We start from the raw sequence: 24,164 nt of genomic DNA on the forward strand, positions 1-24,164 counted from the left end.
AGCCTCCTGATGCATATTGCGCTCATGTACACAATCGTGCATGAGCATGCATAAGTGGGGGGGGGGGAGAGATGCCTGTATTGTCGTAAACGGTCTGTGATACATTTTTATGATACAGCGGTATATAATTTTTTTAAAAAATAAATAAATTAGCCAGTCCTGAGCCTGATAGTAGCCTGGAGAAGAAGTTTTACCAAAACTGCCTCCCCGTGACATCGCTCTGCTTTTGCTTCCTCCCTCAGGGCATCCACCGGCTCTCTGCGTCGTCAACGGCAATTGTATCACCATCCCTCTGAGCTGCTCCCCAGCCGACACCCTCTCGTCACCCGACTTCCACATGGAGTTTTCAGTGACCACCATCAGCCCTGCCTTCGGTATGCACCCTTTGGGATTATCAGTACTGTGGTGGCAGTGGGAGGCCCCATTAGCTAAAGTGGTGCTTCACGTTAAGAACAGTTTCAGATTAAGAACAGACCTCTGGAATGAATTAAGTTCTTAACCCGAGGTACCACTGTACAGTCATACCTTGGGTTGAAGTAGCTTCGGGATGAGTATTTTTGGGTTGCGCGCCGCGGCAACCTGGAAGTAACGGAGTGCTTTACTTCCAGGTTTTGCCGCTCGCGCATGCGCAGACAGTCAAAATGACATCACACGCATGCACGGAAGTGACGAATCGCAACACGTGCTGACGCGGGTTGCGTTCGCTTTAGGATGTGAACGGGGCTCCGGAACGGATCCTGTTCGCATCCAGAGGTACCACTGTGTGAGAGGAACAGGCCTCATACAGACATCATGTCTCGTTGCGAGACAGAGCAGAAAGAAAAAGTACCATAGTCCCAGAGACGGAAGTCACACAGACTGGCTTCCTTTCTCACGGAACAGAAAATAAACAAGAATCAGATGATCCTTGCAATGGGAGGAATGAAATGCAAACAAAAACCCCATGCCTTCTCGTTTGCTCCTCTGGAAAAGCAGAACCTCAGGTCACCCTGAGACCTTCAAGTAAAGGTATCTCAGGGCACCAAGGATGTTTAGAAGTGTTTTGTCTTCAGTCTGGTGGACTTCTACTTTTCACCTAGCTGCTTGTTTGTTTATGTAAATGATTTTTGTCCCCATCTCTGGGTCCGAAGTCTGCTACCCGCAAACAATGTCAGGCAATAAAGCAGCCCGTTATGCAATAACTGAAAATGGCTCAAGAAAACAAACAAAGCAATGGGCAGCATCAGAGAAGCAGGAATTGAAATCCTGCTGGAACTATGTGGGGCTGGATGTTATCATTCAGCTTGGAGTTGGTGCCAAGAGTTAGATTCAGAGGCTCATAGAATTGTAGTTGGTGGTGTTTAACACCAGTCAGATTAGATCAGATGAACAAGGAATATTTGGTGTTATGTTGGAGAGGATGCCAGGAAACGGAATTATATTCACATGTGGTGGTGGTGTAAATATGTACATTTTTATTTTTTACTTTTTTTAGCAAAGGGTGTTTAAGGAGATAACAGAAATCACTGGGTTAAAGCTGACCAAAAGTCCAGAGGTAGCATTGTTATCAATTTACGACGGGGTGGAAGGTTCGCAGGCTATGAAGGACTGGCTCACAAATTTATTGACAGCTGCACGAATAATTATAAGCTAGGAAGTGGAAGGGGAAAGCAGAATATAAAATGGAAGAATGGCATAAAGAGGTGTGGGGTATAGCTATTAACGATAAATTAACATGTGCCATTAAGATAAGATGGAGAATATGCAGGAGGAATGATTTTGAGGAGATATGGAGGGCCTTTGTAGAATTTGTACTGTTAAAACGGAAAGTGGTCAAAACCATCACAAGAGGTGCTGAAATTTCTGGAGGTTGGATAGTTACAATGGAACGGTCTTGGTGGTGTGGTGTACATTTTTTTTTTTTTTTTTATGACTATTACTTTGTCAAAATAAAATAAAATAAAATTGTAGGTTGGAAGGGACCTTGAGGGTCATTTGGTCCAACCCTCCTGCCCACAATCGCCACACAGTGGCGTTGAACCACCAACCTGCTGCTTAACAGCCAGACGCCCTCACCCGTTGTACCACCTGAGGCAGTGAAAGCACGCACATGCACAGTCTGCATTTCCAAGCAACCTGCAATTTACCGTATTTTTCGCTGCGATCGCTGCGCAGCGAAAGCAGTGATCCCTCTTGTTGTTCTGGCTTCTGGAATAGCTGCGCAGCCTGCATTCGCTCCATAAGACACGCACACATTTCCCATTACTTTTTAGGAGGGGAAAAGTGAGTCATATAGAGCAAAAAATACGGTAGGTTCTGCCATTTCCTCCAATTCAGTGCCACTCTCCCAACTTTCAGATCTACGTACTTTCAGGGTAGCCACCCTGAAGGCCAAGGGGTAAGTGAGTGAGTGGGAAGGCTCAGGGGCCTCGTGAGCACCCGAGGGAGACTTCAGGGGTGCCACTGTACTCACAGTCACCCCATTGGCACCTTCCGATTTCCACACTGCAATGCCAACCCACTGCAAGGCGGGCTTCATTCAGAACCCCGTGTTGCGGCTGAGGAGGTGGACTCCATCTTGTTTTAAGGCTTCCTTGCCAAATGCACGATAAAAGGGAGATTACTTCATGGTTCCCAGCTGGCAGTCTCAGCTACTCCGGTGTAGCAGCTCTCATTCTGCTCCCCACCACACAGATGGAGAGGGTCAGCGATACTTGAAAGGCGGGCCATGTGTTAACAAAGTCACTTAAACAACGCAGGTGGAGTCCAAAGGGAAAGGAAATCCGGAGAACACTTGGCTGAGGAAATGGGACAAATCAGTGTATAATCTGAGTGGAAATAAACAGAGCGGCGGCCTTGTCTTCCTTCCTTCCTTCCTTCCTTCCTTCCTTCCTTCCTTCCTTCCTTCCTTCCTTCCTTCCGGCCTTGTAAATGGCAGGAAGACATGCAATCAAACATACAGGGAGTGTGTGTGTAGAAACTCCTTCAGAACTACACTGCAAATCAGAGCATGAGAAGATCCTGTCAGTTTGCCTGGTTGCTAGTCGACTTTCACGCTAATGGAATTAACCCTTGAGTTACAAACAGAATGAGCTCTGCTGTTGCAGTTGTAGCAACAGGGGCAATGGGTTGCTTCTTGCTGAGCCGATGTTGATGATCAAACCCCTCTCTCCTCATTTGCAGAGCCTCTTGCAAGCCCCAACCTGTACTACTGCCCACTCGGCGTGGAAGATATTCAGGTAGTCTTTGCCTTCGAGCCTCTCGATCAGCGCGTGAATATTCTTGCTGAGCCAGAAGGTGCCATCATTAATGCCTGTCCTGGTAAGCGTCATGATTTTTGCTGCAATTGTCCATAATCTGCACCCCTCTCTGCCCTTGTTATTCTCCCCAGAATGAGAACAGCTCTTGGTCGCAATATCGGTTTCTGGGCTGGGGGTGGGACGCAACTCTTGTTGGGAGAATTGCGTGGGAGGCTAGGGTTAAATGCCCTTCCATTGGGGCTGTGGCCCTGGTCTCTAAAATAAAATTTAAAGTCCTCCCCGCTTGGAAATGCAAAGGCATGATTAAGGTAAAGTTCCCTTTGGCTCTTGGAAGAAGATATTTGTAGGGCACAGAGATCTTAGAATATCTTTGCAATCCTGCTGGGAGAATCAGCTCCGCTTTCCTCACTCTCTGCTGCCCCCCAGAGGTTTAGTGCTGTAGTAACGTAGAAGGCAAGGGATGCGGGTGGCGCTGTGGGTTAAACCACAGAGCCTAGGACTTGTCGATCAGAAGGTCGGCGGTTTGAATCCCCGCGCCGGGGTGATCTCCCATTGCTCGGTCCCTGCTCCTGCCAACCTAGCAGTTCAAAAGCATGTCAAAGTGCAAGTAGATAAATAGATACCACTCTGGCAGGAAGGTAAACGGCATTTCCGTGCACTGCTCTGGTTCACCAGAAGCGGCTTAGTCATGCTGGCCACATGACCTGGAAGCTGTACGCCGGCTCCCTCGGCCGATAAAGCGAGATGAGTGCTGCAACCCCAGAATCGTTTGTGACTGGACCTAATGGTCAGATGTCCCTCTACCTTTACCTTTTAACATAGAAGGCAAAGCTTGAAGGTAAGATTATGATGCACGCCAGGAATGAGCTTAAGGTCAACCCTGGACCGCTGGCTAGCTTTGGGCAGGCATCCCTAGTTCCTCCTGGTTACTGGGATGTTTGCAAAGCACCCTGGGCTAGTTGGACCCTCGTCTCTTCCAGCAAGGTGCTCCTTCAGTTTGATAACAGGTGCGAAGCCACAGGCTAGCTGTTCTCTTTCCCTGCTGACAGCCCCCATGCGCTATTGGTTTATCAGTCAACAATGCCTACAGTGGGCTATTGGATTCCAGTAAAAAGAATGAGTCGTTCATATCAGATTTTTGCTTGTGTGTTTAAAATCCTTTGCTATTGCAATGCGAACATGGGTGCAAGGTGCAATCGTAGAATCGTCGAGCTGGAAGGGTCAAGCGGCTCAGACCTCTTTACACACTGAGCTTCTCAAGTAGATGGAGATACAGCAAGGTAAACAGGTAAAGGACCCCTGGACGGTTAAGTCCAGTCAAAGGCGACTATGGGGTTGTGGCACTCATCTCGCTTTCAGGCCAAGGGAGCCGGCGTTTGTCCGCAGACAGCTTTCCGAGTCATGTGGCCAACAGGACTAAACCGCTACTGGCACACTGTGACGGAAACCAGAGCGCACGGAAACACTATTTACCTTCCCGCTGCAGTGGTACCTATTTATCTACTTGCACTGGTGTGCTTTCGAACTGGTAGGTTGGCAGGAGCTGGAGCAGAGCAACGGGAGCTCACCCCATCGCAGGGATTCGAACTGCCAATCTTCCAATCGGCAAGCCCAAGAGGCTCAGTGGGTTAGACCACAGCGCCACCCCGTGTCCTGTCCCCAAGGTGAGGGGGAATGACCTAGCTAATCCTGGCAGGACAGCTTACTCTATGACATTAACCCCTTCACACATTAATTAGGCTTAAGCAAGTTAGACTTAAGGCTGGTTATCCCACGGTGGGGGGACGTTAGAGGGGGTTTACAGGCCTGTTTTGTTTCAATATGCGCCCCTTTGTCTCATAGATGTGGTTGTGGCTGACAAAGGACCTGAAGCCCCACCTGTTCTTTCAGAGCGAGCTCACAAACGACTAGGTGAGTGTCGCTGCTTTTTAACCTGTTTCAATGCTAGGTTATTTGAGAGCAGGAGTGGCTCACCTGTGGCCACAGATCCCTCATCCCTGTTTTGGAGGAGTGTCTCCAGATGTTCCATTATTCACATCAAAACCATGCACCTGCCAAAACCTGAGAGGCCAAAAGATGGGCAAAAAAAGCACCCACACTGAGGGGTTTTTCCTGCTGCTGGTCTGGTTCATTCAGAATTTCAGAAAGCCAGGATTCCCACCTTAAGAATGGCAAAAAATGGATGAAAGGAAGATAAAAGAAGAGCTGCTTGCAAAAGGATGGTGGATGCCCTGTTAAAAAACTCCACGCATAAGGTCCATCTGGAAGTATTTTGTGCTGCTTGGGATGTTTTTTATGCAGCTGTCGAATTGCTTGGGAAGTTCATTTAAAAAAGAGAATTAATTGCAGTTTCGGTTCACCCCTTCCAAAAAGGGATTACCATATTTTTCCGTGTATAACATGCCTCCTTGTATAAGATGCCCCCTGTCTTGGGGGCTCAAAATTAAGAAAATGGGGGGAGATTTCCCAGAGTTGTTGAGTTTTTTTGGGGGGGGATGCCAAAAATCACTCACCCGCCCCACAGACGCTGACAATCGCACGCATCATAGGGCCCTCCCAATTGCCGCTGTGGCTGCCAATCACCAAAAGCCCTTAACACAGCCACCAATCAGCCCCAGTCAATGCTGAGAATGTCCGGCTCACATCAGCAGCCAGTCGCCAATTCCCCTTCTGCACTGCCCGTGTATAAGACCAGCCCTAATTTTTATCACGATTTCTAATACACAGGAAAATACGGTAATTCTCTTCAATTCACAATTCATTTCATTGGTCCTTAGCATTTTCTTTTTCAGTCTTCAGAATTTTACAAGCTGCTCTGCTAAGGTATAACATATACTTAAGGGGACAAAAGAAAACATTAAAACAAACATACAGCTGCACAGTGTGATGTGAATATTTAGCTCACCCAGAAATGCTAGGAACTACATTCAGGTGTAATACAGATAGTTCTGAATTAGTTCATCTCAATTAGTTCATTCGGAGCATCCCAAGCATTTTAGGTAGTTCTGTCCCTATAATTCCCAAAAGAAGAGCTTTCGATTTTTGTTTTTTTTACAAAGGTTATTTTAAACATCTTTTTCATTTCATTGTATATCATTTCCCAGTGAGCTTTAACCTTGCTACAAGACTACCACATATGATAAAAATAACCTTCTTTTCTTTTTAACCCTAGGCCCTGTGGATGCGTTTCGCAGGAGGCTAAAAGACCACTTCCAGGAGACGTGCCAATTTGCGCCCATGGAGCAAGAGTTTGCCCTGGACCGCCTTTACATCGAACGCGACATGGCGCTGTGCCTCGTGGAAAGCAAGAACGCTGGGAAAAATGCCGACCTGAGGCCCTGCGACCTCAGAGAGAAAGGAAAGGTTGCGGTGAGGAGCAGCCAGCTCTTTCAGCTGCCGTGGAAGAACAACCTAGGAACCAAAGTCGCTGTCGTCTTGGGGAAAGCTGGAATGGGGAAAAGCCTGCTGGTCCAAAAGATCTGCCTGGACTGGTCCAGAGGCCATTTGCCCAATTACGGCTTCCTTTTCCGATTCGATTGCCGGATGCTGGGCCTCCTCCCCGAAAACCGCTACAGCCTCAAGCAGCTTCTGTTTGAGCTCTCCGCTGGGCCTCAAGATGGCGGTGACGACATCTACAGGCACGTTCTGCGGTACCCGGAAAAGGTCCTCCTCATTTTTGATGGTTTTGAAGAGCTGAAGGACCGGGATGGCTTAACATCTGGTGTAGACAGCCTGCCCCACAAGGAGCCCTTGGGAATTGGAGGCATCCTGGCCGGAATCTTCCAGAAGAAGGTTCTCAGCGGCTGCACGGTGCTTCTAGCCTCCCGCCCCAAGGACAAGTTGCAGCAGCATTTATCGAAGATGGACATGACGCTTGAACTGGGAGGGTTCTCCACGCAGCAAGCCGAGTCGTACATTGCTCAGTACTTCGAAGGATCGCCCTGCAGTGGCGAGGCGGTGGCTTTGATCAGGAAATGCCCTTACCTCTTCAGCCAGTGCTACACTCCTGACCTGTGTCGGTTCGTTTGCGAGGCTGTGTCTGAAGCGGGGTGCGAGGAACTGCCTTCCACGCTTACCGGCCTGTTGGCCAAGTTCCTCCTCCAAAAACTGATGCGTTCGTCAACGCAGACATCTTCCCCCAAGCACCAGAATATCGCCGCTTTAGCTCAGGTGGCCTGGTCTTCCGGACAGGACCACCGGAACACACTCATGAGCTACAACTTTCCGTCCACGGAAGTGAAGGAGTTTGCTCTCAGCTGCGGACTGGTGGTCCCCCTCGCGTTCCCGAAAGACTCGAGCAGCGGGAAAGAGGAATGTGGCTACGTGTTCCCTAGCTTCGTGGTCCAAAATTTCCTAGTTGCGCTGCATTTGGTGCTGGCTGAAGAGATCAAGGACAAAACACTCACCAAATACCTTCGGCTGCTCACCAAATCCAAGAAGTTTCTCTTCTCTTGGGGTTTGGTACCTTGTTTTTTGTCCGGCTTGCTATTTTTAGGGGGCAAACTGAGATCCTCTGTCCTTTTCCGAGAGGAGGGAGAGATGGACGCCAAGAGAATGGCCGGCAAGAAGCAGAGAAGCTTCTCAAACTACGTCCGGAAACTCATGGAGCGTGATTTCACTCCAGACAAGCTCCTTGATTTTCTCCACTGTCTCTACGAAACGGGAGATCGTTGCCTTTTGAAGCAAATGGCTTTAGAACTCAAGTGTGACCTCTCTTTCTCGGGGTTTGCACTCACCCCGCCCAATGTCTATATTCTCCACTCTGTCATCAAACAAGCCAAAAGGAACTTTGCTTTAGATTTGAGAGGGAGCACCATTGACTCAGAAGGATTCAAACAGCTGGTCACCCTGAAGAATGTTGCATCATTCAGGTATGTTTGGGGTGGTGATGTTTGTGGGTGTTGCACCTCAGCCACAGCCAAGCTCCAGGTCATGGGGCCCAGGGACCCATTGAAATCTGTGGGGTGGATTGCCGGATGTTCCCATCTTCCGCAAAGACGCTCTCAGCCTCAGTGTGGCATGTTGATTCTCTGCAGGGCATCCCTCAGCGATGCCGTCCGGCTCTGGAGGCAGTTGTGGGAAGCCGAGGAAAGAGACCAACTGCAATCTGCCATTGAGAAGTTTATTGTTGTTCCATTCAAAGCCAAGACGATGAGGGACGTTGACGACCTCTGTGCTCTTGTCGACATGCAGGAGAAAATGACCCAAAGGTAGGAGGGTTTCTTGTTATAAGAATTCTAAGGTCTTATATTTATAACATAGAAAAATTTTTCATAAATGTACAAGGCAAACACATAGGTAAAGGTAAAGATACCCCTCCCCGTACGGGCCAGTCTTGACAGACTCTAGGGTTGTGCGCCCATCTCACTCAAGAGGCCAGGGGCCAGCGCTGTCCGAAGACACTTCCGGGTCACGTGGCCAGCGTGACATTGCTGCTCTGGCGAGCCAGAGCTGCACACGGAAACGCCGTTTACCTTCCCGCTATAAAGCGGTACCTATTTATCTACTTGCACCCGGAGGTGCTTTCGAACTGCTAGGTTGGCAGGCGCTGGGACCGAGCAACGGGAGCGCACCCCGCCGCGGGGATTCGAACCGCCGACCTTTCGATCGGCAAGCGCTAGGCGCTGAGGCTTTTACCCACAGCGCCACCCGCGTCCCAATGGTCTGAAATGGTACAGCAGAACAATCCTGAAGCCATTTTGGCTCTCCCAAATTGACCTCAATATATTTCTCTGCAAGGAGGAAGGAAATGGGGAAAGTCTTTGGACTGTAGGGGCTTACACCTCCCTGTAAATACAGCCTGGCAAGTATCTGTTAAGCTGAGCACACTATCCATATGCCTAAGAGATTCAAGAACTAAGTACAGTGGTACCTCTGGTTGTGAACGGGATCCGTTCCGGAGGCCCGTTCGCAACATGAAAAGAGTGCAACCCACAGCGGTGTGTCTGCGCATGCGCATGTTGCGATTCACTACTTCTGCGCATGCGCGTGACGCCATTTAGCGCTTATGCGCATGCGCAGAAACCTGGAAGTAACCCTTTCCGGTACTTCCGGGTCGCCGCAGGACGTAACCTGAAAGAACGTAACATGAAGCAAATGTAACATGAGGTATAACTGTACCGGTATTTAGCATCTCAAAGGTATGGCCAGGCTACCCAGAAAAGGAAATCAGATAAGGCATTGTCTGGGTGGACAGTTTCAAAAGTCTCTGTAAGAGCTCGCACACCAATATTCTGGGTTCCTCTCCTCCCTCCAGAGTGAGGACCCCGTTGCAACAGTTTAATGAAGATCAGGCTTACCAGCTGCTTTGCTTCTCAATATTCTCTGGTTGGCCTCTGTTATTTTCTCCTACATAAGGACTCTATACGGGCTCTTGGATACCCCATAAGGGGGAAAGGAGCAGTTTTTTCTTATAACATTCTTTTTTTCTCAGTATCACTGTATCTAAATGTATATTACTGTCAAGGACTGGACATTGGAGGAGGAATGGTAGAGACTGCGTTCCCCTTCTCCTGGACCTTTCCAAGAAGAGGAGGACAGTATAGATTTAGAACGGTGGCTTGCAGAAGGTCATGACTCTTAAGACAGAGGAGGGACATAGCTGGGAGATAATGGAAGAAAGGGAGGGGAAGCAGCAGAGTGGGCTGCTTCCAGGGGGTGGGCAAGGGAGCTGCGCTGCTTTGCCAGCAGCCTTCCTCCCTTCCCTCTTCCTTTTGACAGCTTGGGGGAGGCTACTCCCCCCGGAAGCAGCCCGGGAGTGGGGGGCAACGGCTCGCTGCTCGCCCATGACTCCCAAGCCTCCCTCGAGCTGACAAAACAAAGGGGGGAAGGCCGCCGGCAAAGCGGTGCAGCTCCCCCCTTCCCCCGACGGCTCGGGGTAGGCTTGGGAGTCGCAGGTGGGCGGCGCACCAAATGTCACCCCCCTCGGTGATGACACCTGGGGCGGACTGCCTCCAACACCCCCCATCCTCCACCCCTGCCCCCTTCCCCTAGGACCCAGAGGGCATTGAAAGTAGGGGAACAAATAGCTCAGAGGCAGAAAGCACAGATCAGCCAACGTAGTGATGACGTACCATAGGAGAGACAGAGGGGGTGGAGCTTTACTCGGAGAAATGCCATTGTCCTAGAGACAGCATCCTACATCTCTCTCTGTGATTACTGAATAAAACACCTTGGTAAGAGCCTCTTGTTTTTCCATTACTGGCAGCCTGCCTCAAGGGAGAGGGGTCACCTTCCCTGAAGCCTGACAATTACATGCAGAAGAGGGGCCAAGACAGATAGAGGAAGGGAAGTGGAGTCCAGCAACAGCCTTGCCCTACAGTTCAGCCTATGAATTAGTCCCCGTAGTGGAGGGATCACCAACATAGTGGATAAAAGGTCAGACAAGGACCTGGAAGAGAGCAGGGTTCGAATCCCCACTCGGCCATGACCTACCTCTCAGGGTTGTTGTGGGGATTAAACGAGGAGCGGAGGAGATTCGCGTATGCCGCTTTGAACTCCTTGGAGAAAACAAGTGTGATATAAGTGCGATAAATAGATGCAATCCCTAGCAGGGTACAACATACCTACAATTACTCCTGAGACAGCCTGAGACGCATGGCTTACACCCTAGAAGAAATAAGTTCTGGGGTTGGGGTTGTGTCATCTTCATCTTTTTCAAAAATGTTAAGCCCTAATAATATATCTAACCAAATTCTTCTTGTTGTTTTGTTCAGCGAGGCAGATTCAGCTGGCGGTAGCGCCCGCCTCATCCCAGCCGTCACAGAGCTTAAACAATTAGAATTCACGTAAGTAAGAGAGGGTTTTTAAAATGGATCTTTTGGTGGGTGTAAATATGTACAATTTTTTGTGGTAAAGGGTGTTTAAGGAGATGACAGAAATCATTGGGTCAAAGCTGACCCAAAGTCCAGTGGTAGCATTATTATCAATTTACGATGGGGCGGAAGGTTTGCAGGCTATGAAGGCCTCGCTCACAAATTTATTGACAGCTACACAAATGATTATAGCTAGGAAGTGGAAGGGGAAAGCAGAATATAAAATAGACGAATGGTATAAAGATGTGTCGGATATAGCTATCAATGATAAATTAGCATGTGCCATTATGGTAAGACGGGGAATATGCAAGAGAAATGATTTTGAGTAGATATGGAAGGCGTTTGTAGAATTTGTACTGTTAAAACGGAAAGGGGTCAAACCATGAGTAGGCAAACTAAGGCCTGGGAGCCGAATCCGGCCCGCGGACGGTCCGGGAATCAGCATGTTTTTACATGAGTAGAATGTGTCCTTTTATTTAAAATGCATCTCTGGGTTATTTGTGGGGCATAGGAATTCGTTCATTTTTATTTTTTTCTTCAAAATATAGTCCGGCCCCCCACAAGGTCTGTGGCAAAGTGGACCGGCCCCCTACTGAAAAAGCTTGCTGACCCCTGGGTCAAACCATTGGAAGTGGCGTCGAAATTTTGGGAGGTTGGGTAGTTACAGTGGAATGGTCTCAGTGGTGGGGTGCACATTTTTATTCTTATTTATTTATGGTTATTACTTTTTCTAAATAATAATAATAAAAAGGGATCTTTAAAAACCAGTTGAGGAGATGGGTCTCTTAGCAGCTATTGTTGAAAAGTGAAACCTCCATATGCTAAGGCAGTGTACCGTTGAGTTCCAGATTAACCCACAGGAGAGGGCAGTTGCCTTTGAGCTCTGCATCTGAGCCTTCATCTAGCTGTGCTACAGATGATGGAGAACGCAAATCTTGTTAAAACCTTGGTCTGGCGCAGTTCTTTAAAAGCTGCAGGAATAACTCTTTGTCAGTGTTTTTTGGGACCAATTTATCTGAACTGAGTCCTGTCCCGTCCCCCCACTCATGGAACAAGGGAACAGGGTTGTAGATCAATGTTAGAACACCTGCTCTGCAAGCCGAAGGACCCAGGAATGTTATTATTATTAATATTATTAATTAAATTTGTATATCGCCCATCATCTATAGATCTCAGGGCAGTTCACAGCATAAAGTTGCCATATTAAAAACACCAAATACATAGTGAAAATAAGAACAAAAACAAAACAATAATCCCCACCTCCCACGACACATTTCAAAGAGCATCAGGTGTCAATAATAATAATAATAATAATAATAATAATAATAATAAATTTTTATTTATACCCTGCCCTCCCCAGCCAGAGCCAGGTTCAGGGCGGCTAACACCAGTAAAATCAGCCAAAGGCCTGGTTTAAGTACATAAATTAACACTGAATCCATGGTGGAGGGGCACACTTCACCTTGCATATAACCACACTGAGGGTGGATCTACACACAGGGGAAAAAAACCCCGCTATAAATAAGTCAGAACTCAAATTGTTATAACAAGGGGAAGGGGGAACCACTATGGAAAATCGCATAGAATTTTCTTTTTGCTCTCCAGCGCCATCTAATGCTGCATGTTTATAACGCATTCAAAATGCTACTTTTGGCTAATGTAGCTGAGTCCTGAGACGCTTACTTTAAGAACATAAGAAAGCTAAGTTTATTGCAGGAAATACCTGCTTAAAAGTGGTGGGGTGGGGAATCCTAGTTCTAATCAGCTAAGGTTCTTTTTTTTAAAGATATTTATTAAAGTTTCAAGAAAGATTACAAAAAAAGTTGCAAAATAAAAAAGAAGAGAAAAAAAGGAAAAATTACAAAATACAGAAAAACGAAAAACAATTAAAATCAAATCAATCTTTTCGTATCTTATCTTTCATTTACTTGTTTCTCTGACCTCCTCACACCTCCCTTTTTTGTATTCCAGTTCAGTTAGTTAAATCAGCAAATCCTTCCCCCCCCCCTTGTTTTTATCTTATTCCTCTACCTCGATATATTATATCTTTACATTCTCACCTAATAAAAATTCATTTTTGCATACTCCTTTATAACCTTGCTGCTAGAACCACTTAACTTCATGCCAACATCATTCTAACATTCATTAATTTTGCAGTGCTTATGTAGATAGTCTTTAAATTTCTTCCAATCTTCTTCCACCAACTCTTCTCCCTGGTCTCGGATTCTGCCGGTCATCTCTGCCAGTTCCATGTAGTCCATCACCTTCATCTGCCATTCTTCCAGAGTGGGTAGATCTTGTGTCTTCCAATACTTTGCAATGAGTATTCTTGCTGCTGTTGTAGCATACATAAAAAAAGTTCTATCCTTCTTTAACACCAATTGGCCAACCATGCCCAAGAGAAAGGCCTCTGGTTTCTTCAGGAAGGTATATTTAAATACCTTTTTCATTTCATTATATATCATCTCCCAGAAAGCCTTGATCTTTGGGCACGTCCACCAGAGGTGAAAGAATGTACCTTCATTTTCTTTACATTTCCAACATTTATTATCAGGCAAATGGTAGATTTTTGCAAGCTTGACTGGTGTCATGTACCACCTGTATATCATTTTCATAATATTCTCTCTTAAGGCATTACATGCCGTAAATTTCATACCTGTGGTCCATAACTGTTCCCAGTCAGCCAACATAATGTTATGTCCGACATCTTGTGCCCATTTTATCATAGCAGATTTCACCGTTTCATCCTGAGTGTTCCATTTCAACAGCAGATTATACATTCTCGACAATACCTTAGCACTGGGTTCTAACAATTCTGTTTCCAATATTGATTTTTCCACCTGGAAGCCAATTTTCTTGTCTAGATTATAAGCCTCCCTTATTTGATAATAATGAAGCTAATCAGCTAAGGTTCTTGCTCTTCAGCAGCAGAGACACAAACGATGTCGCTTCTCACAAGGGAGGCCTTGAGAACGAAGGGGAAGTGAGGTCAGCAGCCCTAAGTGTATCTGTCTAGCAATGAAGGAATTTCAGCAAATCAGCCCAGGGAGACTGGGAGATTCCAATCTCCCCATCCCATGAAGGATGGCTGAAATCTCCAGAGAGCCACTGCCAGGCAGTGTAGAAAATGAATGAATTAATTTTATTATTATTACGGTCACAGACCAGTTCCGGCTCACTTACAATATCAGGAAAATCATGAAACACAACAGGAATACATTGAATTGCAATTGGGAAAATACAGTGGTACCTCGATTTACGAACTTAATCCTTTCCGGACGTCCGTTCTTAAACCAAAACCATTCTTAAACCGAGGCGCACTTTCCCTAATGAGGCCTCCCACCGCCGGTGCCCTTCCACCGTTCGGCTTCCATTCATAGACCAAGGTAAAGTTTACAAACCGGGACACTACCTCTGGTTTTGCAGAGTTCTTAAACCGAATTGTTCGTAAACAGGGCTGTTCTTAAACCGAGGTACCACTGTACTGAGTTAGAGGAATTGGTGGTCCGATGTGGTTTAAAGATACTGTTTCCCCTTCTCCCACCCTTCTCCAGACATGTTTGGGGATGGGACTTGACTCAGCCCCTTGGAAAAGGCAGAAACAAACTTTGTCGGCTGTGCTTTGAGACATCTTGGAGGGGCGGGAGAAGCCAACAAGTTATTTTCTTCTTTGCTGTGCAGGTTGGGTCGTGTCTGTGGCTTGGCAGGCTTCCGAAAGCTGGTGGGGATCCTGGGCACGTTTCCTGCGCTGCAACATTTAGAGTGAGTGGCAAAGCGGTGGGGAGGGGTGAATGGGAGCCATGCCTCCGGTTGACGCAGATGGAAATCAAGGTATACCCAGATATCGATAAAAGACAAAAAAGCTGTCGCAACTCCCTCTATATCAACACAATATTGTTGTAAAATTTAGGGTGAAATGAATAAATGCTAGGGTTTGGGCTATGGACGTAAAATGCAAGCTTGCAAATGAATTTCTGGGCTAGCTGATGGAAAGCAACCTGTCTGAGCTATCAAAAGAATAATTGAGGGACACTAAATTCCATACAATGGAACTCCTACCCCCTTGCCCCAGGTGTCAGCAGAAACTGGTTATTTGGATGGTTGCCAGGGTAAATGCTCTGGTGGGGGGGGGCAGCAAGGGTTGCTGGGAGGAAGAAGGAGTGAGAAAGGCATCTTTGGGGGAGGCTGGATGCTGGTGCTGCTGCCTCTGAAATGACCATGCTATAAGATCTTGACTCCCTCCATGCAGACGGAAGGTGTAAATAGCTGAAGAAATCCTATTTCTTAAAGCCACAACAGTCTCAGACGTGTCTTCTAATCTCCAAAAGGACACAGACCCCCATGTAGGTGCCTGGGACGCGGGTGGCGCTGTGGTCTTAAACCGCTGAGCCTCTTGGACTTGCCGATTGGAAGTTTGGCGGTTCAAACCCCCGCGACGGGGTGAGCTCCTGTTGCTCGGTCCCTGCTCCTGCCAACCTAGCAGTTCGAAAGCACACCAGTACAAGTAGATAAATAGGTACCATTGCAGCAGGAAGGTAAACAGCGTTTCCATGTGCTCTAGTTTCCATCACGGTGTCCCATTGTGCCAGATGCGGTTTAGTCCTGCTGGCCACATGACCCAGAAAGCTGTCTGCGGACAAACGCCGGCTCCCTTGGCCTGAAAGCGAGATGAGCACCACACCCCATAGCTGCTTTTGACTGGACTTAACCGTCCAGAACTTTCCCTTTTCCCTTTACCAATATTGACATTATTTTCAGCTTTCCTATCCCACGACTTAGTCACCCGCCATTTGCAAGTCTCTTACCTTTACCATAGGTGCCTGGTACCCAGTGGGCTCTTGCCAACGCTCAGTCACCCAGCTTTGGTGACCATCCTTCCCTGTCATTTTTGCAGCTTGGATTCTCCCAACGAGAACGAGATCGGAGACGAAGGAGTGACTAGCCTCAGCAGCGTCCTTCCTCACTTGTCCTACCTGGAAATGTTAAAGTAAGCTGCCTGGTTTAAGGCGGGAGAAATGCCATCCTCGCCGTCACCCTTGTCCCCAAAGGAACTGACCGCAGGTCCTGAACTTTGCAATGCTTTCTTCCTAGCCTGTCGGGGAACAAAATAACAGACCTGGGGGCAGAGAAGTTAGCCAAAGCGCTTCCGTCGCTGCGTTCGCTGAAGACACTAAGGTGAGTGCTGCTCTTTTCATCTTTAGCAGGTCCATACCAGCAAAGGTCCGTATAGTTAAAGCTATGGTTTTCCCATTTATGCGCATTTATGTTTCACAGGGTGCAAAAGAAGGGCTTTGCACCTTGCCTGGCAGAGAAACCAAGCGCCTTGCGCCCCTCCTGGGCAGCGCCCGCTTGCCCATGACTCCCGAGCATCTCCCAATCTGTCAAAACAAAGGGGGAAAGGGGCAGGAGATCTGTACCGCCAGACATCCCTGGTTCCCCTTCGGTAGCCAGCAGCTCCTGAAGCCAGCCAGAGCCAACTGCGCTACCAGGCTGGCTCCGGGCCACAGAGGCTGCCACTGCCACATTTCCCAGGGACAGATTTGCAAATCCGGGGACTGTTCCCGGGAACCGGGGTCGTCTAGTAACCCTACTCTAAGGTGCCACAATAATTTCTCCTGTTTTTGTTCTTTTGGAGTAGGGGCTGGAATCACTTGTCTGTGCTTGTCATGGGCTCTGGCGCCACCTAGTGTTGGGCTCCCTGGCTCCTGCCCTACCCGTTCCAATGGGCACCAGCCTCCACCGTCCTTTTGACAATGGGAATTATAGTCCAACAATTTCAGGAGGGCTACAGTTTCTCCATCCGCGACCTAATCCTTTTTCCAAACATCTCTGACCTTCTTTATTTAAAAATGTCAGCTCCATTGGGCAAGCCGGACTGTGTTTGCATGATTTGTTACTTGAAGATGGACGGAGGCTTTTGGATGGGTCAAAAACACATGTACGAGCAGAACTTTCTTGTAAAGCGATGCTCTGCCCTGCTTCTCATACGGATCCACGGTCACACTTGCCTTTGTTTCCTACAGCTTGTACAATAACAACATTGGAGATGCTGGGGCAGAACATTTTGCCAGAGTGCTCCCAGAGACAGCTTCTTTGAGAGTGCTTGAGTGAGTATAAAACATTTGGCCATGGAGACTTAGGGCACGTAACTCTCACAGAGAGCCAGGTTCAAGGTGCTTTCACAATGGTTGACTGGTGTCTGTTTATACAGTGGTACCTCGGGTTACATACGCTTCAGGTTACATACGCTTCAGGTTATAGACTCCGCTAACCCAGAAATAGTGCTTCAGGTTAAGAACTTTGCTTCAGGATGAGAACAGAAATTGTGCTCCGGCAGCGCAGCGACAGCAGGAGGCCCCATTAGCTAAAGTGGGGCTTCAGATTAAGAACAGTTTCAGGTTAAGAACGGACCTCTGGAACGAATTAAGTACTTAACCCGAGGTACCACTGTAATGGCTTTTTAGTGGTTTTATTGCTGTAAACGACTTTGGTATTTCCCCCCATGATATAATGGTATGCAAATATTTTCATAAATAAATACTGCAAGGTGTTCTGTGTGGGGTTTCCCTTCCTTCCTTCCTTCTATACTCCATTCTTCCTCCCCCACCAGAACCTGCCCAAGCCACCCAAACCAAAACATCACTTCGGGGATGCCCTTCTTTCTGCCCTACATGGGATGTGGGTGGGGCTGTGGTCTAAACCACTGAGGCTCTTGGGCTTGCCGATTGCAAGGTCGGCAGTTCAAATCCCCACGACAGAGTGAGCTCCTGTTGCTCTGTCCCAGCTTTCGCCGGCCTAGCAGTTTGAAAGCACACCAGGGTGAGTAGATAAATAGGTACCGCAGCGACAGGAAGGTAAACGGCGTTTCCATGCGCTCTGGCACTCATCACGGTTCTCTGTGCGCCAGAAGCGGTTTAGTCCTGCTGGCCACATGACTCAGAAAGCTGTCTGTGGACAAACGCCGGCACCCTTGGTCTGAAAGCAAGATGAGCGCCACAACTCCAGAGTCGCCTTTGACTGGACTTAACCATCCAGGGGTCCTTTACCTTTTACCCTTTTTTTACATGAATCACAAACCATCATTTGCTGCAGACATCTTGTAAGGCTGTATCTTTCTGTCTCAGTGTTATGTACTGAGTGAATAGGATCCAAACTGCAACAGTCTGATTGGTCCTAGAACAATAGGATCCAAAAGGCAGCAGTCTGATTGGTCCTAGAACAATAGGATTCAGAATGCAGCAGTCTGATTGGTCCTAGAACAATGCAGCAATATGATTGGTTGGCAGGAACCACCCAATCATGCTCCAGATAGAAGTGAATCCACAACCTGATTGGCTTACAGTAGAATTCCAGAATTAGCCAATCATGTGCAGCCCATTGTGTAAATAATGTATATAAAGCAGATACTTTGAGGGGACTTCCATTCATTCCTCCTCACCACTATGAGCTGAATAAAGAGCATGAAATCACTTTGCGACTCTGAGTATATTTCACTCAGCTTTCCCTGTTGAATGAAATCAGGCCCCTGCTTCTGGCTGAACAATTCCCCCCCACTACATTTTTATTTATGTGTGTGTGTGTGTGTGTGTGTGTGTGTGTGATATATATATATCACAGAATCATAGAGTTGGAAGAGACCACAAGGGCCATCGAGTCCAACCCCCTGCCAAGCAGGAAACACCATCAGAGCACTCCTGACATATGGTTGTCAAGCCTCTGCTTAAAGACCTCCAAAGAAGGAGACTCCACCACACTCCTTGGCAGCAAATTCCACTGTCGAAATATACGTATACACACACACACACACACACACACACACACACACACACACACACACAGTGGTACCTCGGGTTAAAAACTTAATTTGTTCTGGAGGTCCGTTCTTAACCTGAAACTGTTCTTAACCTGAAGCACCACTTTAGCTAATGGGGCCTCCCGCTGCTGCCACGCGATTTCTGTTCTCCTCCTGAGGTAAAGTTCTTAATCCGAGGTACTACGTCCGGGTTAGCGGAGTCTAACCTGAAGCATTTGTAACCTGAAGCGTATGTAACCCAAGGTACCACTATACACACACACACACACACGTGTGTGTGTGTGTGTGTGTGTGTGTGTGTGTATATATATATATATATATATATATATATAAATAAATGCGTTTTTTTGATTACTGTTATTGATTTCTTTAACTTATACCCCGCCTTTTCCACCAAGGAGCTCAAGGTGGCGCCCCAGATGCCTTAGCTGAGATTCCCAGAGAGCAGGGGGTTGGGCTAGATGACCCTTAAGGTCCCTTCCAGCTCTACAATTCTATGATCCTCCCCCTCCTCATTTACTGGTGGTGGTTTTGCTTCCATGGCGCTGTTTGTTGTTTTTATGTTGTGAAACGCTTAGGGTTGAAAAATGGGGAAATCTGGGGGGGTGGGGGAGAGAATTGAAGTGTGTGTGTGTGTGTGAAATGTTTTCAATATTTAAAGCAAATGAAATAAGGAAACCCAGGGCCACCCTGCTACTGCTGAGGTTTAGCAAAGCAGAGGAGGCTCCTTTGGGCTAACAGCTGGTATGCTCCTTTCTTTCTAGCATCCATTGCAACAAGATAACGGCTGCTGGAGCTCAGCACCTGACAGACAGCTTGAGGAAATGTCCCCGCGTCCAGAGTGTGGCGTAAGTCGTTGCTTGGCTTGGCATCCCACCTTGATCACACAACACACGCAAATGCTCTCAGCTGGGTGCGGTCCCTGGTCATATCCAAGCCATGCATTTTGAGCTGTATGATACCCCTTTGAACAGTCATGGCTTCCCCAATGCATTCAGTAGACCACGCAAGTGGCGTTGTGGTCTAAACCACTTGGGCTTGCCGATCAGAAGGTTGGCGGTTCGAATCCCCGCGATGGAGTGAGCTCCCGTTGCTCGGTCCCAGCTCCTGCCAACCTACCAGTTTGAAAGCACGCCAGTGCAAGTAGATAAATAGGTACCACTGCGGTGCGAAGGTAAACGGCGTTTCCGTGCACTCTGGTTTCTGCCAAGGTATTCCGTTGTGCCAGAAGCGGCTTAGTCCTGTTGGTCACATGACCCGTGGACAAATGCTGGCTCTCTAGGCCTGAAAGTGAGTTGAGTGCTTTATGTTTCCCTCCCCTTATGGTTTTGATCTATGGGCTACTTTTAAAATGAGACTGCATTTTAAATTACATTTTAACCTGTATTTAAAATTGGTCCCCCCCCCATTATGTTTTTACTGTAATTTTACTGGTGTTAGCCACCCTGAGCCCAGCTCTGGCCAGGGAGGGCGGGGTATAAATAAAATTAATTATTATTATTATATTATTATTATTATTATTATTATTATTATTATTATTATTATTATTATTATTAAGCCCATAGTCGCCTTTGACTGGACTTAACCGTCCAGGGGTCCTTTACCTTTACCATTAATACACAAAACCCATTATTGTGAATCTTTTCTCTATATTATCTGGATTCCCATTCCCTTCTACCAGGGTCTTTCCCATTATTTGCATATCTTACCCTTATGTGTGTGTGTAATTTTACTAATAATGGTGGGGGAGAAATGCAATGCAGTCAAACATCTGAAAGGTGAACACACTTTGCAAATCGCATGAACTGAAACACAGCCATTTTCGAAATCTTTGCGTCTCCAAATTTTGCAATGCGGTGCCAAGTAATGCGCAGAAAGATGCATGCACCAGGATAAATGTACATAAGAATGCATATAATGAAAAATAACATTAAAAATACATTGCATTGGGAGGAAATGCCTTGCGAAAACATCTGTATTGGGGCAACAGGGCATGCAAAGCTGTTTGTATCAGGAGAAATTTGTACTGAAATGCTGATATTTAATAAAGACTTTGAAAGAAATGCAAACTTACATGGAAATGAAGAGATTTGAAAATTGGAAATACAAAAAATTGAGAGAAACTGAAACCCACAGTTTTGTATATCCTTGCTCAAGATAAGGGGCTTCAACAAAGCAAATTTCCTTATTCTGTTTTCTTTTCTTCAATCCCCCCTTTTCAGGCTATGGAACCCCACTATTCCCCATGGACTTCTAGATCATCTGCAGCAGCTGGATTCTCGAATCAGATTACTCTAGATCCAGCAAAACCAGGGCCAAACAAGGTTGGGATTTTGAAATGCGTAAGTGTTTTGAATCAGTATTTATGATGTTCTTGGCTCCTGCGTTCTGTTCTCCTGTAAAAAGTGATAGTCCCTCTTAAATGAAATATTCCTGCTGATTCCACACCCCCCCCCCTCAAATGACCATCTCTCCCCATCCATTATCAGGAGTTCAATATGTGGAGCTGGAATTGTCTGCCAGCCATCTCAGATACTGTGGTCAGATATTAAAACCCCCAGATTCTGCCGCTGGAATAAATTGTGTCCATATATGTAGTTTAAATGTTATTTATGTTTATATAGAATTCTTTAATTCTGCTAGCACTGATCTAAGGTCCAATCTACTCTATACATTTAAAGCAGTATCGTGTCACTTTAAATTGTCATGGCTTGCCCCCAAAGAATCCTGGGAAATGTAGTTAGTTAGGGCCTTGTTTGGAGACCCCTGTTCCCTCCAGGGAGCTAGAATTCCCAGAGTTCCCTGGGAAGAGGGAATGACCGCTAAACCAGTCTGGGAAATGTAGTTCTGTGAAGGGAACAAGGGGCTTCCTCACATTGCTCAGCACCCTTAGCAAACTACACTTCCCAAGATTCTCTGGGAGAAGCTGTGCCTGCTTAAAGTGGTATCGTCGTGCTTCAAATGTACAGCGCAGAAGGGACCTGAATGCCAAATAAATTTTAAATGGGTCTGAAAGCAGATCAACTAAAATGAAAATGCATCATCATCATCATCATTATTATTATTACTATTATTATTATTATTTTAAAAAACGGTTCAAGGTATCATTCCACCTATTGAAATGTGCAGTGCAGATGGGCTCTGCCTATCATTGGCTCTGGCGCCACCTACAGTTGGAAGGCAAGGTTGGAAATTGATTCTGTTGCCCCACCCATTTTCCCTTTTAACCCAGTACAGGCATTCAGTTCCCAGGAGGCTTCCCAGGAAGGAATGCCTCTCGCTGGCCACTGCAGGTCTAATCCAGCTCTTTCTATGTCCTCTTGGCCCGCTTGAGAGGTCTTAGCAGGAAAGTGTGTTTGAGTTGTACTCAGCTAGCTTTTGCTCAGAACAAACCCATTGAAAGCAACGGACCTAGCTTGGCCATGTCCATTTATTTCTATGGGTCTGCTCCGAGTTACAGTACTGTTAGTTGGGAGAACACCCTTAAGTCTTTGCATTGCTTAGCACCGCAGGGAGAAGATCACATGAAAACAATGGCTTCAGAATGCAGACTAGGGGGCTTTAAAAGAGGATTAATGGAGGAGACGCGGGTGGCGCTGTGGGTTAAACCACAGAGCCTAGGACTTGCCGATCAGAAGGTCGGCGGTTCAAATCCCCGCAATGGGGTGAGCTCCCGTTGCTCGGTCCCAGCTCCTGCCAACCTAGCAGTCCGAAAGCACGTCAAAGTGCAAGTAGATAAATAGGTACAGCTCCGGCGGGAAGGTAAATGGCATTTCCGTGCACTGCTCTGGTTCGCCAGAAGCGGCTTAGTCATGCTGGCCACATGACCCAGAAGCTGTACACTGGCTTCCTCAGCCAATAAAGCGAGATGAGCACCGCAACTCCAGAGTCGTCCGTGACTGGACCTAATGGTCAGGGGTCCCTTTACCTTTTAATGGAGGAGAGGGCTACCGATAGCTACTAGCCCCAAAGGCTTAATCTACTGCCGTCACGACTGGAGGCAGTGATGCTCCCAGATAAATGCCAGATGCTGCAAACCACAGGAGAGGAGTGTGGCTCTTGCACTCGGGTCCTGCATGGAGGTTTCCCATCGGGACGTCTGAGTGGCCACTGTGAAATCAGGGTGCAAGACTCTTCTGATGTTACACCCTTAATAAAAGCCAGCCAGAAAAGATGTGTGTGTTTATGACTTGACAGGCACATCCTTCCGAACGGTGGATGAAGGAGCTGACATTTTGCTTGGGATGCTTCATGCATGAAAATCGGAAATCGACAACATCCGGCTACGGGGGCCTCTGTCCTGAAAGCATAGATTTGGGAAATAGCTTGACACGGTTTTGAGGAGCCACAAGAGACTGCAAAGTGCAGTTTCTGCAAAATGATCTTTAGCAGATGAATAGACTGTGGAGCAGTGCAAGGTCTTTTTGTGTACTTTGGTTCTCAAACTTAATCCGTTCCGGAAGTCCGTTCCAAAACCAAAGCGTTCCACAACCAAGGCACGCTTTGCCATAGAAAGTAATGCAAAATGGATTAATCCATTCCAGACTTTTAAAAACATCCCCTAAAACAGCAATTTAACGTGAATTTTACTATCTAACGAGACTATTGATCCATATAATGAAAGCAATAAACAAAGTACTGCAGTCACAAAATCAATCAATCAATCAGTAGCTGAACTGGGTTCCACACAGTCACAAAAACAAACAAAAAAGAGCCGCAAAAACAAAAGCACTAAATAAATAGGAAAAACAGACACTCCAAATGGAATTTTAAATTGTATTTTTAACCTGTATTTTAAATTGCCCCCCCCATTATGTTTTTATTGTAATTTTACTGGTGTTAGCCGCCCTGAGCCCGGCTCTGGCCGGGGAGGGTGGGGTATAAATAAAAATTTATTATTATTATTATTATTATTATTATTATTATTATTATTATTAAGTGTGTAACACTCAAAACAGAAGTGTAACACTCAAATTGGAAGCATAACACTCAAAACAGAGCATGTTTGGCTTCCAAAAAAAGTTCGCAAACTGAAACACTTCCGGGTTTGCAGTGTTTGGGTTCCAAGTTGTTTGAGTACCAAGGCGTTTGAGAACCAAGATACCACTGTACACACATTTCTTATTAGACCATTGTAGATTTCCCACGCCCCCTCTCTGTCTCTGTCTGTGAGTCATTTGAACACGGTTTTACCGTGTGTGCAACCTTCAGTAAATATGCATATAATCTTCAATAAATGTGTGTTAAATCTTTTAGGTAACCTCTTTGCAAGCGCCTTCTTTGATGGTTGCAGAGAGG

At 46.7% G+C, this 24,164-nt stretch overlaps 1 protein-coding gene across 3 annotated transcripts in view; it reads left to right on the top strand.

The window, feature by feature from the left end:
• The window catches only part of CIITA (class II major histocompatibility complex transactivator), a 48,293-nt gene extending 24,167 nt beyond the window's left edge, over nucleotides 1-24,126 (top strand). For all 3 annotated transcript variants that reach the window (XM_081889088.1, XM_081889090.1, XM_081889089.1), the window contains exons 7-19: nucleotides 243-374; nucleotides 3,163-3,300; nucleotides 5,082-5,150; nucleotides 6,412-8,110; nucleotides 8,276-8,449; nucleotides 10,955-11,026; nucleotides 14,735-14,815; nucleotides 15,948-16,040; nucleotides 16,145-16,228; nucleotides 17,077-17,160; nucleotides 19,631-19,714; nucleotides 21,089-21,208; nucleotides 23,064-24,126. In XM_081889088.1, coding sequence (XP_081745214.1) covers nucleotides 243-374; nucleotides 3,163-3,300; nucleotides 5,082-5,150; nucleotides 6,412-8,110; nucleotides 8,276-8,449; nucleotides 10,955-11,026; nucleotides 14,735-14,815; nucleotides 15,948-16,040; nucleotides 16,145-16,228; nucleotides 17,077-17,160; nucleotides 19,631-19,714; nucleotides 21,089-21,164 — 2,786 coding nt within the window. In that variant the 3' untranslated portion in view covers nucleotides 21,165-21,208; nucleotides 23,064-24,126. The remainder of the gene's footprint in view (nucleotides 1-242; nucleotides 375-3,162; nucleotides 3,301-5,081; nucleotides 5,151-6,411; nucleotides 8,111-8,275; nucleotides 8,450-10,954; nucleotides 11,027-14,734; nucleotides 14,816-15,947; nucleotides 16,041-16,144; nucleotides 16,229-17,076; nucleotides 17,161-19,630; nucleotides 19,715-21,088; nucleotides 21,209-23,063) is intronic.
• Nucleotides 24,127-24,164: the final 38 nt, after the last annotated feature.

The sequence above is a fragment of the Podarcis melisellensis genome (genome assembly GCF_964234715.1).
Source record: "Podarcis melisellensis genome assembly, chromosome: 14".
Lineage (NCBI taxonomy): Eukaryota > Metazoa > Chordata > Lepidosauria > Squamata > Lacertidae > Podarcis > Podarcis melisellensis.